Here is a 17,784-nt window from a genome sequence, read left to right as displayed (position 1 = left end):
GACAAAAAATCAGCCACCAAATCCGGAACAAACTTAACTTACCCATAATCTCCTACCTCAAACGCATAATCTCCAGCCACCAATTCCGGAACAAACTTAACTTACCCATAATCTCCTACCTCAAACAGACTACACCAGGCCATCCTCCCACGCCGGATCCACACATCATCGCATCCCAGCCGTGCCAAACCTGCATCACGCGAGGTCCGGACGACGACCGCATACCACGACGGCATACACGGCCACCTGCAGGAGATCGTCCAGCACGCGAGCCTCCACACATCAACGCATCCCTGCCGCGACAACCCCGCATCGCCAAGTCCGGACCACGACCGCACCCAGAAGATGCAAAACGAAAATTCAGGTTTCGTACTAATCAATACAATTCTTAGGCCTAATACAACATCATTCTCCTCATCTATATTACATATCCAATCTGGTTAATAGATCCTGGAGATACCAATCCTCGGCGTGCTGCAAATAGACAATCACATTTGACCACTTTATCCGAAGGTATTTCATAATCTCACTCTTTTTGTTGATTTACGGCGTCCAATGTGTATATTCTGAAATAAACAACACATATGGTATGAGAACAGAATTAAATAATTGACATCACATACAAAATCTTTCCAGTAAAATGTTTCCAATATATCCGACGAAGTATTGCTGCATCTACTGTATATCATGTAACTTTGTTCATGAGCTTATTCTGACAGGACTAATGGCTCATTCCAGTAAAATCTTTCAAATATATCCGACGAAGTTATATGTATACTCGAATTGGTACTGAAGTGAGAGCAACACATTAGAAGTACTGGAGCTCAAGAATAAGCAAAGAAAACAACTGTAAAATGGTTTCCCTTTTCCAATTTTAGGATGTCATTTGGAAGGAAACAAAGACAAGGCGGACCTGCAATCTTCCAGCAGTATCCACTACATTCACATCAATATTATTTATTTTCCTCTTCCACTGCATTCTTGGTTATTTCTGTAGGTTGGCCTCTGTTCCTTGTCGGTAAACGAGCACACCCACCTGTCAATGCCTTTTATTAGACAAGCACAAACTGTAGCAATACAATCGGAAAGAAAATGTAACTTGATAGCTTCAACTCTTGATATATTTATAAACAGTATATGCTCACCCAATACGGAGAGTTGAATAATGGCAACCCAGTACACATCTGCAAGGATCAGCATACAATTCTTATCGTGAGTGTTGATGCCCTGTTGAGATTATCAAAAATAAAGCACCAGTTACTCCATATAAGGCCCGAGTATTGCGCAATCAGTAGTCTTCTCTACACCTTGCAGGCCTGCTTCCAATTAATCAGGGAGTAGCTTACAATCGTTGATCGGACAGACAGAGATGAACGCATGTACCTAGCTAAACCAGTGTAGCTACTGTGTGGTTCGTAGTTAATTGATCATGAACTTATTTTGACAGGAGTGATGGTTCGGCCTGCTTTAGGCGATACAAGAACCGTACTCAACCGCGGTTCTGAAACAACAAAAGGTATAGACGACAACAACATTTTTAAACAACTTTACTATCCATATGCTTGCTGCATCTACTGTATATCATGTTCATGAGCTTATTATGACAGGACTAATGGCTCGGGCTTCTTTAAGTGACATAACAAATGTACTCAACAGACCTTCTGATTCAACACAAGGTATGAATGAAAATATTATTTTTTTTAAAAATTTCCTATTCATCTCTACTACTTATAAAGGCACGAAGTGCCGTTGGAAAACTACATCTCAGCCATCCGTTAGGATCAATTTAACACTCCAGATTTGTTTCATCTCCCCACCCGTCACACCCTTACTTTCCCAACCGTAAGACAAAAAATCAGCCACCAAATCCGGAACAAACTTAACTTACCCATAATCTCCTACCTCAAACGCATAATCTCCAGCCACCAATTCCGGAACAAACTTAACTTACCCATAATCTCCTACCTCAAACAGACTACACCAGGCCATCCTCCCACGCCAGATCCACACATCATCGCATCCCAGCCGTGCCAAACCTGCATCACGCAGGTCCAGACGACGACTGCATACCACGACGGCATACACAGCCACCTGCAGGAGATCGTCCAGCACGCGAGCCTCCACACATCAACGCATCCCTGCCGCGACAACCCTGCATCGCCAAGTCCAGACCACGACCGCACCCAGAAGATGCAAAACGAAAATTCAGGTTTCGTACTAATCAATACAATTCTTAGGCCTAATACAACATCATTCTCCTCATCTATATTACATATCCAATCTGGTTAATAGATCCTGGAGATACCAATCCTCGGCGTGCTGCAAATAGACAATCACATTTGACCACTTTATCTGAAGGTATTTCATAATCTCACTCTTTTTGTTGATTTCTGGCGTCCAATGTGTATATTCTGAAATAAACAACACATATGGTATGAGAACAGAATTAAATAATTGACATCACATACAAAATCTTTCCAGTAAAATGTTTCCAATATATCTGACAGAAGTATTGCTGCATCTACTGTATATCATGTAACTTTGTTCATGAGCTTATTCTGACAGGACTAATGGCTCATTCCAGTAAAATCTTTCAAATATATCTGACAGAAGTTATATGTATACTGAATTGGTACTGAAGTGAGAGCAACACATTAGAAGTACTGGAGCTCAAGAATAAGCAAAGAAAACAACTGTAAAATGGTTTCCCTTTTCCAATTTTAGGATGTCATTTGGAAGGAAACAAAGACAAGGCGGACCTGCAATCTTCCAGCAGTATCCACTACATTCACATCAATATTATTTATTTTCCTCTTCCACTGCATTCTTGGTTATTTCTGTAGGTTGGCCTCTGTTCCTTGTCGGTAAACAGGCACACCCACCTGTCAATGCCTTTTATTAGACAAGCACAAACTGTAGCAATACAATCAGAAAGAAAATGTAACTTGATAGCTTCAACTCTTGATATATTTATAAACAGTATATGCTCACCCAATACGGAGAGTTGAATAATGGCAACCCAGTACACATCTGCAAGGATCAGCATACAATTCTTATCGTGAGTGTTGATGCCCTGTTGAGATTATCAAAAATAAAGCACCAGTTACTCCATATAAGGCCCGAGTATTGCGCAATCAGTAGTCTTCTCTACACCTTGCAGGCCTGCTTCCAATTAATCAGGGAGTAGCTTACAATCGTTGATCAGACAGACAGAGATGAACGCATGTACCTAGCTAAACCAGTGTAGCTACTGTGTGGTTCGTAGTTAATTGATCATGAACTTATTTTGACAGGAGTGATGGTTCGGCCTGCTTTAGGCGATACAAGAACCGTACTCAACCGCGGTTCTGAAACAACAAAAGGTATAGACGACAACAACATTTTTAAACAACTTTACTATCCATATGCTTGCTGCATCTACTGTATATCATGTTCATGAGCTTATTATGACAGGACTAATGGCTCGGGCTTCTTTAAGTGACATAACAAATGTACTCAACAGACCTTCTGATTCAACACAAGGTATGAATGAAAATATTATTTTTTTAAAAAATTTCCTATTCATATGCTTACTACTAGATCTTATATATATGTTTCAATTCATCCGCGCAGGTCTAAAAAATTCGCGTGTTCTCGACAATCAGTCTACACCATCAAACTGCGATCAAAGTAAGAATAACTGATTTTTAATTTGTCGGTTCCGGCTAAAATCAAAAACTAAATCTTTCTTCTGTTTTAATCTAACTGAAGGTCAGAACATCTACAGGTAAGGTCAGGTGGAAGTGTGTTCTTAGAGAATGCATGCATCTCTAAGTTGATAAAGACTGGTAGCTGTCTAGGGGATGACCCACCACCATGGGTATTAAAAAGAGTCAAAACTTATTTGAAGCATGATATGGTTAGTAGCAGTTTCCTACATATTACTATGAATTCAATGGAGGATGAATATTTCTCTATATGGGACCTAAACTAACAGAACAATTTTATTCAGATATTCATTCCAATAAACGTTGATGACATTCATTGGTACGTAGCAGTTGTAAATGCCAGATTAAGATGTATCCAGGTGCTCGACTCGCTAGGCAGTGGAATGCACCGCAAAGATCTCGCGGCTATGGTTAGCAATTAGTCCCACTACCCCATCTTTTCATAACACTATTTTCTGTTATTCTTCACTTCTGATGCTAATACTTTGTCATTTATCCTTGCAACAGCTACAAGGACTGGAAAATGTTTTCACATATGCATCGACGTGCATGGAACTAAGATCTGATAAATGGAAGGACCTAAACATCAAAACATGGAAAATAGAAGAGTGTATTAAGAGAAGCCTACAGACAGATGGGTACACCTCCTAGCTCACTTTTTGCATCAGATGGGAAATAGAAGATTGTTTTCACATACCATTTTTTTATGAAAACCTTTCATAATAATATGTAGTACTACCTATTAGGACAGAAGTACACCGTAGGTTTTTTAATTCCTAGATATGTCGCTTCAGCCCCTAAACTTGAAAATTCAAATTCAGGTCCATAGACTTTTATGGATGTACCAATATGTCATATAATAGGTGTGTGCTGTAGTTTAGAGGATAATCTACTTGTTGACAGAAACAAAATGTAGCGCTTTACATATGCCTACCCCAAAATCCCCATCTCCTAGCATCATATTTCTCAATCCCCTTCACCCGTTGGTTCAGCTTAAACACAAGTCTGTAGCTATCCCCTTCACGGTTGGCAATTTCTTGTAAGTTATGAAGCTGGAGCATCAATGCAAACAGCCAAACACGAGTTTATCTTCTCCTATCTTGTTTACAAATCATTAGTCTGATTAGGAAGCGTGTGTTCAAGATTAAACCATCAACCATAGAATTATATTATACAAAAGAAAAAGAGGAGATGCAGAAGGTCCTAATTCGACTGATGAACCTGAAGTTACGAAATAAGATGGAACCAAGATATGGTTGGATTAGAGCATCAATTGAACCATTTTATTTTACCCTGAACAGAACCATTTTTAACTAATGCCTCCGGTAGTGAAGATTTGAAGAAACTCCTTTGTTCTATGGTTACAAAATTTTCAATTTCGGCAATTGGCCCCTCCTTTGTTGGGTGTCTAGCTCCGCCACTGACTAACAGCAACATCAGAAATCAAGCTGAACATAGGGTACAAAAAATTACCAGTCCTGAGCGAGGTGGAGAGGGGCTTCGACACAGCAAGCCGCACTTGGGCCGCTCGAGGAGGCTTGTGACACAGCCAATCCGCACGAGCGGAGCGTCCTCGCCGGCGTCACTTGTTCCTGGGAGTCGGGAGGAGGATGACGTGCGTTCGTAGGGCCTCCCACCTCCGCCGCCCCGCTTCCAGGAGTTGTGACCTGCACGAGCTCACGCAGTCCAGCGACGTGCGCTCACGAGGAACAGAACCAAAAAATAAAACGCCAGGCTAAGGAGCAGAAACTGAAATGGATTCCGGGAGGAGGGGTCGGTGGCCTACCGGTGGTCACAGCGGCCGTCGGTGGTTGCATGGCACCGCGGCGGCGGCCAATCTCATCGGCGGCGCGGCGGCCGGCGGCAGGGGGTCGGCCGTCTCCGTCGGCCCGGGCTCCGGCGGCACGCGAATTGGGCGGGCGGGGCGAGCGGTGGGGGGCCTTGCCGGGGAGGAAGGAGGCGCGCGGGGGTCGAGCCGGGGAGGTGGAGATATGGAGACAGGGGAGGAAGGAGCCATGGAGAAATGGAGGCGTGCGGGGGATGTGAGTGAGGGGAAGAGGTTAGGGATGGGGATTTTTTTTTTTTGAGGGAAAGGGATGGTGAATTGGGAGTGTGGCCGGGTGTTTTTTATTTTATTTACTAGATTTAGAGGTGCGCCTTGGCGCACCATCCCGTCAATTTCATTTTGATTTACACTTTGTATAATAATGATAAAATTAGGTAGCTAAATGATAATACATTGTTAGATTTTACAAAACAAAGTCAATCAAATGAAATTAGGATAAAATAAACCAAATCATCAACCAAACGTGCTTATATACAATTAGAGAAATAGAGGCATATATTATAATAATTAACACTCTGGTTTTTTCAAGATCGATAAAATTAAGGATAGAACAACAAAAGCAACATCTACATGAGTCTATTTCAGAATGGTCGGTACATGTAAAAACCCTAGAAAGCATGAGACAACTACCATATTACAACTGATGTTGCTTATCAAGATGAAGTGAGGATGCAGCCATCTATGTGTCTTATTCCATTTCTCCAATAAAATAAAAAAATATGTACCAATAAGCATCAAACATGTCATCTTGTGCATATGCCAATAGAAGGGAAAAATATGAATAAGCATTAGGAGACAACCCAGACCCGCTAAAATGGTGCCATACTACAGGGATACACATAGTGCACTTAGAATCGCATAAAGAGTTTGCCTCTAAGATTATTAGTACATATCGCAGCGGCATGCTGCTTCCTCCACCACATTGCAATGCAAAGAGAAACAATAAACCTGCAGGTCCTCTCCATCTCATAGATGCACAATTGCATGCAGATCAGAAACCAGAATCATGTATTTCATTTTCCTTGACACATAGGGACCCTAGAATATACCTTGACCTAATGTCTTCTGATTGCCGAAAAGATTGTTTCTTCGAGCAGGACTTCCAACTTAGTAACCTTGCAGTCTCTTGGGTGGCAGGACTTCCAACTTAGTAACCTGCATTTGTAAATGAGACTGATCAATTTTTTATCGCCACTCCTGCTGCATGCACATTATTAAAGCTGATGCTTAGTACCAAATTGTACAGAACACAAAAAAGGAAACTTATTTAAAACTCACTTAATAGGAGAAGCGATCACAGCATAGAGTACCAGATAACCATACTTATTCAGCACGAGCTACCACACTAATGCCATATCAAATCCATCATTCCTTCGTAGAAGAAAGATGTGTGTGGGTTTATATGAACTTCAGCAAGTAATGGTAATTAAGAATTGAAATGCACAAACTAAATAAAACAGAATTCTGTGCCAAAACAGTAGATGCATGGATCCTAATAGATTACACAAATAACCTAAAAATTAAAAAATACTAAGCTTGACTGCATCAAAATAGTTCGTAGAAGTAAAATTATGAGCACACCTAAAAGGCTTAACTGTCGAGATTACTAACACGCAGACAGCTAACTAAGTTGACCAGAGAAAAAGAAAAATTAGATGGTCTTCCAATACTAAGATAAGTAGGCAACATGAAGTAGTTAACAATGATGGTGACCCCGTTGCATGCCTCTTGCTGAGCTTCCCGGCGCTGCCAATTGATGTCCCTAGACTCCTCCTTCCTCCCCAACTCCTAGAGCTCCTTGGTGCACATACTGTTAACACATGCAACTGACTGTAATTATATCACGTAGATTTTCAGGTACATACCTAAAGAGCGAAAAAACATAAACTGCATAAGAATAAAGAAGAATACAAAGAAGAAGACCACGGGCTATTTATGATCCATGTGAAAGAATATTTGATTGTCAAGTAAAGAAAGATATTTTTTCTATATAATGCATATATGGTGGTGCCATATATCAACAACCAAAATGGTAATGATGATATGTATATAAAGCTTTCTCTATACAAGAAATACTCGTAAACCAAGTACAACATGTCATTTCTTGAGTTTTTAGCATAAAAAATAAAATAAGACTGCAATTTATTTACCTTCAACTGTTAAGCACCAAAATAAAAGTGCAAATATATTGCCATCGGCTAACTCCCAGAACTGTACCATACACCATGTAACCTGTAGGTGACAAAAGATTATTCAATAGGCGAAAAATTCAGGGGAAAATAAGAAATGTATAACACAAAAGGATAGGGTGACCTACTATTATTCCTTCCCTGCTAACTGATACATTGTAGACAATGATAAAAGCGATCAGCGCCTTATCGCTAGTACATTGGGTGACACCAAGCTTTCTAGCTGCATCAAGGACATTGTTTTAATATTTTCCGTGAGCTAAGGTGAACAATGGTGAACAAAGAGAGACCAAACCTGGGATCATGCATATGCGCGTCGAGGATGTTGATGAAGCGGGAGTGTAGCAGCGTCGTGAGATCGATGAGAAAAGAGTCATGGGAGGCGGAGGGATGGGGCTGGTTGCAGAAGACAAGACGTCACGGTGTTGCAGAATCCATCCCGGCAACCCCTCGTCCTGATGCCATCTTCCTGTCGCCCCCTTCTTCTCCCATGTGCAGCGCCAAGGTAGGGATGGAGGAGGTGGAGCCTAGCCGGCCGCCGGCTCAGCAACGAAGAGGCCCCCAACTGCCGCAGGACGTGGCGGTGGGACCCAAACCCCTGCCCTGTTCGTCATGTTCCCCTGCCTCTTCGGGCCGTCGCCGACCTTATCCGCACTTCCATCCCCACTGCTGGCTGGATGCTCTGTCGTGCTTCCTCCATCCCAGGAGTCAACATCCCTCGTGATGATGTCCTGTATAACTAACAAGCACATGATTATCTTTTTGCAAGATTCATCTACATATATACAAGGATACAAAGCAATATTTATCATCGAATATTGGCTATCAAGATATGAAGGGATGCAACGACCAATATTCATATAAGGTAACTTGATACACCATAAATAATGGTAATAGCTTGCCTAATGTTGTTAAACCAATAATCTTAGATTGAGGTATATTTCACCAAAATAAAAACAGAGCAAGTTTACAGCTAGCAACATTAGCTATGAACATCATATGAAGTGCGCCTGCTAGGCTCTTATAGATGTCCTTATAAATTCAAACTCTATTAACCAATACCCACATTATTTAAATATCATCAAGTTTACTAACCAAATACTTCTCCTTTCAGTTTATACACCAAAGTACATAAGCAAAGTTTGAAATAATTGGCCAGCATGTAGCAATGTAACCCATGAACCAAATGTCTGCATGCTATTATTGGTCTAAGAATCATGCGCGCATTGCCTTCACACATGGATGCGTTTTGTATAAAGATAAATTAAATACCAGGCTATCCACCTACGATGAAGACGAAGAACACAACCACTTTTACTTACGTTCTGCAGCGTCGAGTCACCCAAACCCTGACTATCCACCTACAATAAGCCCTGAGAACAACAATGGCATTGGAGTTTAAAGCAGGCAACAAAAAATACTTCTCAAACCAGCACACATGGCTGCACGTAGCAAGAAACCATGATGTGATCATCGATCGGAATTTGGGAAGGTACCTTGCTGGGCGCTGACAACGGGTGTGGCGGCGATTACAACAGAAATCTTAGGACAGACCTTTGGATGCATGCACAGCCAAAATTTTATTCTGCCCCACAAATTGCAGGAAGCAAGTATCAGGCACACACAATCTTCCATTGGTAGGCAGCACTACAATTTTAGAGGTCAACACATCAGGCAAATTCTTGGAATGGAGATCAGTACAGAGGTGTATGCAAAATAAAAACAAGCTTCAGTTCAGTAAACCAGTAAATCCACAGGCCTCCATCATGGCCGATGACGATTGTCCAGCAAAACCGTAGGCTAGCAATCGAAATAAATATCAAGCAGGTTCCAAGGACAGGGCTGCGTCATGCCGGAAACATACCAAGTCTGTTGATACCGTTTAATTCAGCGAGTGTAGTTCAGGAAGAAAAACTTCCTTTTGGCTAGAGGAGATGTGTACTAACTTACAAACACTTATGCTCTTTGGCCATCAAATCTATCATTCTTGTTTTTTTTGTTTCTTGTGGCTCGAAAGCTAAGAGCAGTAAACTTGTAAAGTGAATTGGGCTCAATATGTAGTATACATAGATAAGTTGAAATAATTATACCTGCATCTCTAACTGTGGATAGGAAAGGCTGCACCTCATTAGCAAGAGATCCTAGTGGAGTATCTTGAAAGCAAGCCTGCATTTTCATACATAAGAAAATGAGAGTCCTTCAAAAATACTCCCTCCGTTAACTATGAAGAGAACACAACTCAACAGGCCAATGCACGAGAAAGGATGTGCAAGGACTAACAAACATATCAGAGAATAGAATGCAAGTACTACATATTTAGATAATCTGGAACCAAACAAATTAGTTTGCTTTCCTTCTTTACATATTATAACACCTGGTTCTCCTCCTCGGGAAAAAGGAACATTCAGTTCTCATGTGTATTGCATGGAAGAAAATGAGAGAGAAAAGCGAGAACACGGTAATCTGTAATGTTAAAGTAGCATTTTCCAAAATGTAATATAGAATAACCAACTGCAAATCATATGACCCATATATATATATATTCACATGACAGGGCTCCAAATACGCATGGAAAAGCCGAGCACATGACAGAGAACTTACCATACAAGACATCAGACCCTCGTTGTCGCAAGACCTTAAGGTACAAGTCCAAACTGCCTTGAGTTTCTAGTCTAGAAGAATAAATATTGTCACCTGCAAACAAATGTGACCTTTTGGTACCTACAATTATATAAAATTGAAAGTGAGAGAACTTGCTGCTCAAATTAAGAGCTTTTGAGAAGAAAATGTCCATAACAAAAGGAACTTAAGACTGAACAAAGCATGGAAATTGTCATGTTCCAAACTTTCACCTAGCAGTACACTAAAACTAGAGCAAACAAACAAAACAATTAACTCAGCCACATTGAACAATATGATTTCTTTCCTTTTATTCATCATCTCAAGGATAAGTGCATATTCCGCTAGACTAATAATGTTGTTGTCTGTTAGCTCATAAACTGAACTATGTACCAACCTAAGAAATATTGAGACATAAAAAAATAAAATGAACAAGTAAAGCACCATACCAAATAGAAAAAGACATGTAGATATGGCAAGGTCACCATGGCCAAAGGTACTACTGGGATCAATGAAGCTTATCCGCAAAGATGGTTTTTTAGAACGGACACCAATACTGATTCCGGATCGGACCTGCTAATGCATGAAAGTGAAAAGGCAGGAGTAAGTGAAAAGGCGAGGAGTAAGTAAAACCTACATGCCTAAACAAAAGAAAACATCCGAATAGATACATTCTTTGCAAAAGTATTCCACGGTAGAAACTTTGTGAAGCATAACAAATATCATCAGTTCGGGAGGAGCTATTCCCTGCGGAGGTGGCCAACCCAATTTTGGCAGCGGGAGAAGTTGGAGGAGGTAGCTGCGCCGCACGCCCTTGCGCCATTTCCGGGATGCTTCCTTCTCCCTTGCGCGAGAGGAGACGGAGCTTGGCCAGCAACGACGTCTAATGGTAGGATCCTAAGAGAAACATAGTTAGTTCAGTTCTTATCAAATGCAAATATGTGCATTGCACAACCAGAACCCATATTTCCAAACTTGTTGCAAATATCTAGATCTACAATTCGAGTTGATTGGACCATATTTCAGAAAAACGAAATTACTGAGTAAACAATGGAGCAAAGATAAGACATAGTTTCCTTGCAGGATTTTTGCCAAACACCTTCTACGCAAAGATAAACCAAAACCTGCACAAATATAGATGAGGATCTATATATGGTGATCAGAGAGAGGGGGGAGAGGGAGACAAAGAGGAGGGGAGAAGGGGTATGGACCTGTAGGTGAACTTATTCCAGAAGGGAGCTCCACCAGCCAGCACATACATGAAAAGGGACGTGGTGGAGGTAGAGGAGCTCGGTGACGATTGGAGGCGCGGGAGTGCTGGCAGTGGGGGTGGAGATGAGGGTGTGGAAGAAGAGGGCAGCCTGGTAGGAGGAAGAGTGGCATGGGAGGTGGAGGGGAAGGAGGAGAAGAGGACGAGCGAACTCGTGCGGGATTGGGGAGGAGCAGCCATGGGAGGGGATTGGAGGAGGACGAAGAAGGGGGCGATAGGATTGGGGAGAGGATGCGTGCTCGTGCCTGACCTTGTTCGCATCGGCGAGCGTGGGTGGTTCGTGGCCGAGCAGGAGCCAGAGCAGCCGCCGGCTGGCGCGGGTGGGTCGTGGCCGAGCGGGTCACGCCATGCTCCACCAGCGGCGCCGCTCCCCCGCGCTGTGACGCGCTCCACTGCGTCGGCTCCACCGGGGGCGCCTCTCCGCGCGCTCGCGACGCGCTCCACCGGCGGCGGCTCCACCGGCAACGACGCTCCTCGGCGCTCACGACGTGCTCCACCTGCGGCGGCGTCGCTCCCGCTCTCAACCGGCGGTGCGGGGAGAGAAGGAGAGGGAAGAGAGGTGTGCGGCGGCGGGGATGCGGGCGCGAGGAGAGAGGAGGAGAACGAGCGAGGCGGCCAGGGATTGGGTAGGTTTCCTACCGGAAGCGAGGGATTGGTGGAGCGCGACATCGGGCCGAGCGGGCTTTTCAGGACCCGTGGATAAAAATTCGGGTCCGCGGGAGGGCCGCGCGCCCTGGCCAGAACGGACGGCGGAGAGCGCGCCACATCAGCGCATCGGACGGCCGCAAGTCCAGATCGCTGTGAGAGCCCCATGGGGGTGCAACAATCATACCGTCTAGAAGAATAAATATTGTCACCTGCAAACAAATGTGACCTTTTGGTACCTACAATTATATAAAATTGAAAGTGAGAGAACTTGCTGCTCAAATTAAGAGCTTTTGAGAAGAAAATGTCCATAATAAAAGGAACTTAAGACTCGAACAAAGCATGGAAATTGTCATGTTCCAAACTTTCACCTAGCAAGTACACTAAAAGCTGGAGCAAACAAACAAAACAATTAACTCAGCCACATTGAACAATATGATTTCTTTCCTTTTATTCATCATCTCAAGGATAAGTGCATATTCCGCTAGACTAATAATGTTGTTGTCTCGTTAGCTCATAAACTGAACTATGTACCAACCTAAGAAATATTGAGACATAAAAAAATAAAATGAACAAGTAAAGCACCATACCAAATAGAAAAAGACATGTAGATATGGCAAGGTCACCATGGCCAAAGGTACTACTGGATCAATGAAGCTTATCTGCAAAGATGGTTTTTTAGAACAGACACCAATACAGATTCCAGATCAGACCTGCTAATGCATGAAAGTGAAAAGGCAGGAGTAAGTGAAAAGGCAGGAGTAAGTAAAACCTACATGCCTAAACAAAAGAAAACATCTGAATAGATACATTCTTTGCAAAAGTATTCCACGGTAGAAACTTTGTGAAGCATAACAAATATCATCAGTTCGGGAGGAGCTATTCCCTGCGGAGGTGGCCAACCCAATTTTGGCAGCGGGAGAAGTTGGAGGAGGTAGCTGCGCCGCACGCCCTTGCGCCATTTCCGGGATGCTTCCTTCTCCCTTGCGCAGAGGAGACGGAGCTTGGCCAGCAACGACGTCTAATGGTAGGATCCTAAGAGAAACATAGTTAGTTCAGTTCTTATCAAATGCAAATATGTGCATTGCACAACCAGAACCCATATTTCCAAACTTGTTGCAAATATCTAGATCTACAATTCGAGTTGATTGGACCATATTTCAGAAAAACGAAATTACTGAGTAAACAATGGAGCAAAGATAAGACATAGTTTCCTTGCAGGATTTTTGCCAAACACCTTCTACGCAAAGATAAACCAAAACCTGCACAAATATAGATGAGGATCTATATATGGTGATCGAGAGAGAGGGGGAGAGGGAGACAAAGAGGAGGGGAGAAGGGGTATGGACTCGTAGGTGAACTTATTCCGGAAGGGAGCTCCACCAGCCAGCACATACATGAAAAGGGACGTGGTGGAGGTAGAGGAGCTCGGTGACGATTGGAGGCGCGGGAGTGCCGGCAGTGGGGGTGGAGATGAGGGTGTGGAAGAAGAGGGCAGCCTGGTAGGAGGAAGAGTGGCATGGGAGGTGGAGGGGAAGGAGGAGAAGAGGACGAGCGAACTCGTGCGGGATTGGGGAGGAGCAGCCATGGGAGGGGATTGGAGGAGGACGAAGAAGGGGCGATAGGATTGGGGAGAGGATGCGTGCTCGTGCTCGACCTTGTTCGCATCGGCGAGCGTGGGTGGTTCGTGGCCGAGCAGGAGCCAGAGCAGCCGCCGGCTGGCGCGGGTGGGTCGTGGCCGAGCGGGTCACGCCATGCTCCACCAGCGGCGCCGCTCCCCCGCGCTGTGACGCGCTCCACTGCGTCGGCTCCACCGGGGGCGCCTCTCCGCGCGCTCGCGACGCGCTCCACCGGCGGCGGCTCCACCGGCAACGACGCTCCTCGGCGCTCACGACGTGCTCCACCTGCGGCGGCGTCGCTCCCGCTCTCAACCGGCGGTGCAGGGAGAGAAGGAGAGGGAAGAGAGGTGTGCGGCGGCGGGGATGCGGGCGCGAGGAGAGAGGAGGAGAACGAGCGAGGCGGCCAGGGATTGGGTAGGTTTCCTACCGGAAGCGAGGGATTGGTGGAGCGCGATATCGGGCCGAGCGGGCTTTTCAGGACCCGTGGATAAAAATTCGGGTCCGCGGGAGGGCCGCGCGCCCTGGCCAGAACGGACGGCGGAGAGCGCGCCACATCAGCGCATCGGACGGCCGCAAGTCCAGATCGCTGTGAGAGCCCCATGGGGGTGCAACAATCATACCGTGAGATTTCATGGAAATTTTATTATATCCATGCTTTGTTGATTTTTTCTGGTCCTTGAAACATTTAGTATTAACTTTTTTTCTGATAAGTGTCCTTTTCTACCAACTAATTTTTGTATTAAGCCCATGGTAATGTTTATATTGAGTATGCTAAAAATATATGTTTATCTAATCTTGCAGGTCATCGTGTGGATTGTGGATGTTAAATTTCATGGAATACTGGACATGAAATATTTTGTCTGACATTTTTTACCAGGTGTATTTCACTTGGTATCATGCGTTAAATATTGTATTATTATTATTCTTATTTTAGAAGCTAATTCTGATTACTACTTGCTAGGAACACATGATAAATTTTAGGACAAAATTGGCGGTAATATTGGTCGATTCGGAATTGAACAATGATGACATAAGAAATCGAGATTTGTCCCTTGATGAGGACGATAACACGGATCCCACCGATTGTATGATTCTGGATGATCCACCTAAAAAACAAAAATATCAAACTCATCATCAAAAGTTAAGATCGTGTCACCGTCATTGGTGCTTTTACCGCCCCTCGATCCAACAAAGGCCAACTTAATGGAATCATCAGAAGTGGAGCCTCTATCACTATCATTGGGCCTTTCACCGTCTTTCAAACCAACAAACTCGACTTAATAGATGAACTTTGCTTACGCATTAGCATGGTTGATGATGTCCAATCATTGGAGTAAGCATCCTTTTTCTCTAAGTTTATTTTGTGTTACATGTTTGTAATTGTACTTCACAAAATTTCTCTTTCGCAGTACCGAATGGGTGATAAGCTCTAATCCTTATCCAATTAGATTAACTCTAAGACAGATAAGGAACATATTGAAGGTGGATGAATATATGGACGCAAATTGCTTTAACATGGCTGTGCGGATACTAGCATGCCATGACATCCAGCTTGTTAGAGATATTCCCGTTCATTACATGGATCTGAACTTTTGTGTAAGTTACTATTATCACATATTACATTTTTTTCATTCTACTAATATGTCTTATTATTTTTTAGTGGATGTCCCAATATGCACGAGATCCAAGGCGCAATGAAAAGTTGGATATTACTAAGTTGTCACATTTGTTTGAATGTTGGCCTGATAGCAATGAGTACCATATCTCAGAATACAATATGGTAAGTTTTTAATTAAACGTTACTAACAGTGGTTTGTTTGGTCCTAATTATTAATACATTTCAAATTATATGCATCCTTGCAGATTTTATTGCCTTGCGATACTTTTGGGCTATTTCAATTATTCGTCTTGGATAAAAACAAAAAAGTTGTCACTATTTTAGACCCTCTTCCAATACCTGGTATGGGCAAAAATATTTTTAAAACTATGGTAAAAAATCTAAACCATTCACTTCGACATGCAAACCCTGCATTCAACGAGGACATATTCAAATGGGGATGCAAAGTTCCCGTTATTCCGACAAACTCTAACGGGTATGGATCTTGTCAATGCATTACAATCTTTAATAATTCAACGCACAATTTAACATTTCAAACATGCAGTGCTCTGTCAGGTTATTTGATTTTCAATTTTATGCACTCTTGGTATGATGGAGTGCTCCATTTTCCAATACCCATGGTAAGTATTTACAACATGCGAATTTTTATAAGTGATACTATCAATTTTTTTTATAATAAGTTTGTATAACCCGTATGTAGGATGATATTGAAATGAGGAGGCAATTTGTGGTTCACATTTTGAAGTACGAGGGGAATGAGGCTCTAAACAATATCCCAGCCATGGAACGAAGCATTATAGATGACATACGTAGATGGACTTTTATGAAAGAAGCATAATAGACGTTGTTGCTTGGTTCATGTTTTCTAAGTATTTATGTAACTATTATAATACATTTATTTAATTATGCATTTTATGTAACTAGGTGTATGGATCATGTATTTCGAGATGCATTTAAATGCCTTTATAAGTATGGAACATGCGTTGCACGTGCACGCTTACTAGTAAAGTACATATATGGTTTAGCAACATTTATTAGCAACAATGAATACTAGATCTATAGAAGAAAACTGCATCAAAACATTAGTGCACAATTGTTAAGAGGAATATCACGACTTTCATATTTTTTGACTTCTCAAGTAGTATTGTAAGCTATATTTCCACGAAATGTAGTGTGCTAATTATAATTTATAAGAACTTCATTCGATCCAAGTTATTTGGAGCAAAATAGAGAGTGCGCGGATTTTCCAAATAAAGTGTGTGAACCATGACCAATCTCACTTAGATGTTGTACAATAATATAATATAAACATGTTAAACATGACCTAAATATACTTATAAGAATTGTGTTTAAATTTATTTAAATTGTTAATCATAGAAAATTGAACGAAGAATGAAGTAAGTTTGAATGCATGAAGGTTGCATGCTTGTAAGTGGGCCCATAGATTAAAATATTTTATCTCTCATCATTAATAGCCATCATAGTCTTGTTTTCTTTAGGATTAATGAGGTCATTCTATTCAGAAAGTCATATTATGTCACCTGATGAGCATGTTGATTGTGCTTCTGATGCCTAATGGCATTCAAATTTTGTCCAAACCGGTAAAATATATATATGTATATATGTTCCCCTAAAAAGATCAGTCCATGTCTCATGAATAATATCATCGGCAAACAACGCCAAACTGATAGCCAAAATCTAGGGCACAATCCTAATAATTACTTTAATACATATTAATTGTTTGATACTCACAACACTGATCTTGAAAATCATACTCATAACCCCGTAATTCATTTTTTTGATGCCCTAAGCTTCCTTGTAAAAATCATCTGGAATAGCTTTAACTTAGAACTTACTGAATCGCCAACAATTGTTATAGAACAAAATCGAAAATCCATTAGAACCAGGAGCCGGTGAAAGAACGTGGATGTCACCTGGAGAGGGTAATTAGGCGATCTAAAACTTTTACGATATAGAATTTAAAAAAGATGTCCCCTGTATTAAAGGCTCAACAACGTGTACGGACAACTTAACTTAAGCAATACAAGTAATTATATGATAGCAAGATATACAACTTCAGGCACAAAGACATCACAAAGTAAAAGTGTATAAGAGTTTGGGTAGAGAAAATGACCGAGGCATGAAAAAACGATGATGTGTCGCCAAGTTCACATCCTTGATGGTGCTACTCTCCATTGAAGTGATGTGGGAGCACGGTGCTCCCAGACGCCATAATGGTTTGATGTATTCTCCTCGAGACTTGACACCAAA

At 42.3% G+C, this 17,784-nt stretch overlaps 3 protein-coding genes and 1 long non-coding RNA gene across 6 annotated transcripts; 1 reads left to right on the top strand and 3 right to left on the bottom strand.

Annotated features, from left to right (window-relative positions):
• Positions 1-346: 346 nt before the first annotated feature.
• On the bottom strand, positions 347-5,557 carry LOC124693022. 3 transcript variants are annotated; one of them, XM_047226465.1, is made up of 5 exons: positions 5,494-5,557; positions 5,181-5,374; positions 2,992-3,073; positions 2,760-2,882; positions 1,866-2,411 (listed from the first exon to the last, which is right to left on the bottom strand). In XM_047226465.1, the coding sequence occupies exons 1-4, from the start codon at positions 5,522-5,524 to the stop codon at positions 2,800-2,802; spliced, it is 390 nt and encodes a 129-aa protein (XP_047082421.1). In that variant the 5' UTR covers positions 5,525-5,557; the 3' UTR covers positions 1,866-2,411; positions 2,760-2,799. The 3 variants fall into 3 exon arrangements, 1 of the variants encoding a protein (XP_047082421.1); XR_006999828.1 differs by lacking the exons at positions 2,992-3,073; positions 5,494-5,557 and adding an exon at positions 347-566 and having other exon boundaries at positions 1,889-2,411; positions 5,181-5,419; XR_006999829.1 differs by lacking the exons at positions 2,992-3,073; positions 5,494-5,557 and adding an exon at positions 347-566 and having other exon boundaries at positions 1,952-2,411; positions 5,181-5,418.
• Positions 5,558-7,083: 1,526 nt separating this feature from the next.
• Positions 7,084-8,205, bottom strand: LOC124690581. Its single transcript, XM_047223948.1, has 5 exons — positions 8,038-8,205; positions 7,871-7,965; positions 7,704-7,785; positions 7,279-7,363; positions 7,084-7,093 (listed from the first exon to the last, which is right to left on the bottom strand). The coding sequence occupies exons 1-5, from the start codon at positions 8,117-8,119 to the stop codon at positions 7,084-7,086; spliced, it is 354 nt and encodes a 117-aa protein (XP_047079904.1). The 5' UTR covers positions 8,120-8,205.
• An 879-nt stretch (positions 8,206-9,084) lies between these two features.
• Positions 9,085-9,910, bottom strand: LOC124693023. The gene is made up of 3 exons (XR_006999830.1): positions 9,833-9,910; positions 9,239-9,389; positions 9,085-9,115 (listed from the first exon to the last, which is right to left on the bottom strand). It is a non-coding gene; the product is annotated as an uncharacterized LOC124693023 (long non-coding RNA).
• A 5,270-nt stretch (positions 9,911-15,180) lies between these two features.
• LOC124690580 lies at positions 15,181-16,351 on the top strand. The gene is made up of 4 exons (XM_047223947.1): positions 15,181-15,228; positions 15,305-15,491; positions 15,556-15,675; positions 16,214-16,351. The coding sequence occupies exons 1-4, from the start codon at positions 15,203-15,205 to the stop codon at positions 16,349-16,351; spliced, it is 471 nt and encodes a 156-aa protein (XP_047079903.1). The 5' UTR covers positions 15,181-15,202.
• Positions 16,352-17,784: the final 1,433 nt, after the last annotated feature.

The sequence above is a fragment of the Lolium rigidum genome, chromosome 2 (assembly GCF_022539505.1).
Source record: "Lolium rigidum isolate FL_2022 chromosome 2, APGP_CSIRO_Lrig_0.1, whole genome shotgun sequence".
In the NCBI taxonomy this organism is placed as follows: Eukaryota; Viridiplantae; Streptophyta; class Magnoliopsida; order Poales; family Poaceae; genus Lolium; species Lolium rigidum.
Note: the sequence above shows the minus strand (reverse complement) of the source record. Positions and strands in the feature narration are given on the sequence as shown.

Excerpts from the sequence above, each read along its gene's own strand:
- LOC124690580 (XM_047223947.1), top strand. The coding sequence starts at position 15,203 with ATGGTTGATGATGTCCAATCATTGGA. Across the intron at positions 15,229-15,304 it reads GATGATGTCCAATCATTGGA|TACCGAATGGGTGATAAGCT; the intron begins GTAAGCATCCTT and ends TCTCTTTCGCAG. Across the intron at positions 15,492-15,555 it reads ACATGGATCTGAACTTTTGT|TGGATGTCCCAATATGCACG; the intron begins GTAAGTTACTAT and ends ATTATTTTTTAG.
- LOC124690581 (XM_047223948.1), bottom strand. The coding sequence starts at position 8,119 with ATGACTCTTTTCTCATCGATCTCACGACGCTGCTACACTCCCGCTTCA. Across the intron at positions 7,786-7,870 it reads TTAGCAGGGAAGGAATAATA|GTTACATGGTGTATGGTACA; the intron begins GTAGGTCACCCT and ends TGTCACCTACAG. Across the intron at positions 7,364-7,703 it reads TTGGTGCTTAACAGTTGAAG|TATGTGCACCAAGGAGCTCT; the intron begins GTAAATAAATTG and ends ATGTGTTAACAG.
- LOC124693022 (XM_047226465.1), bottom strand. The coding sequence starts at position 5,524 with ATGCAACCACCGACGGCCGCTGTGACCACCG. Across the intron at positions 3,074-5,180 it reads CTCCACCTCGCTCAGGACTG|GGCATCAACACTCACGATAA; the intron begins GTAATTTTTTGT and ends TAATCTCAACAG. Across the intron at positions 2,883-2,991 it reads TATTCAACTCTCCGTATTGG|GTGGGTGTGCCTGTTTACCG; the intron begins GTGAGCATATAC and ends AGGCATTGACAG.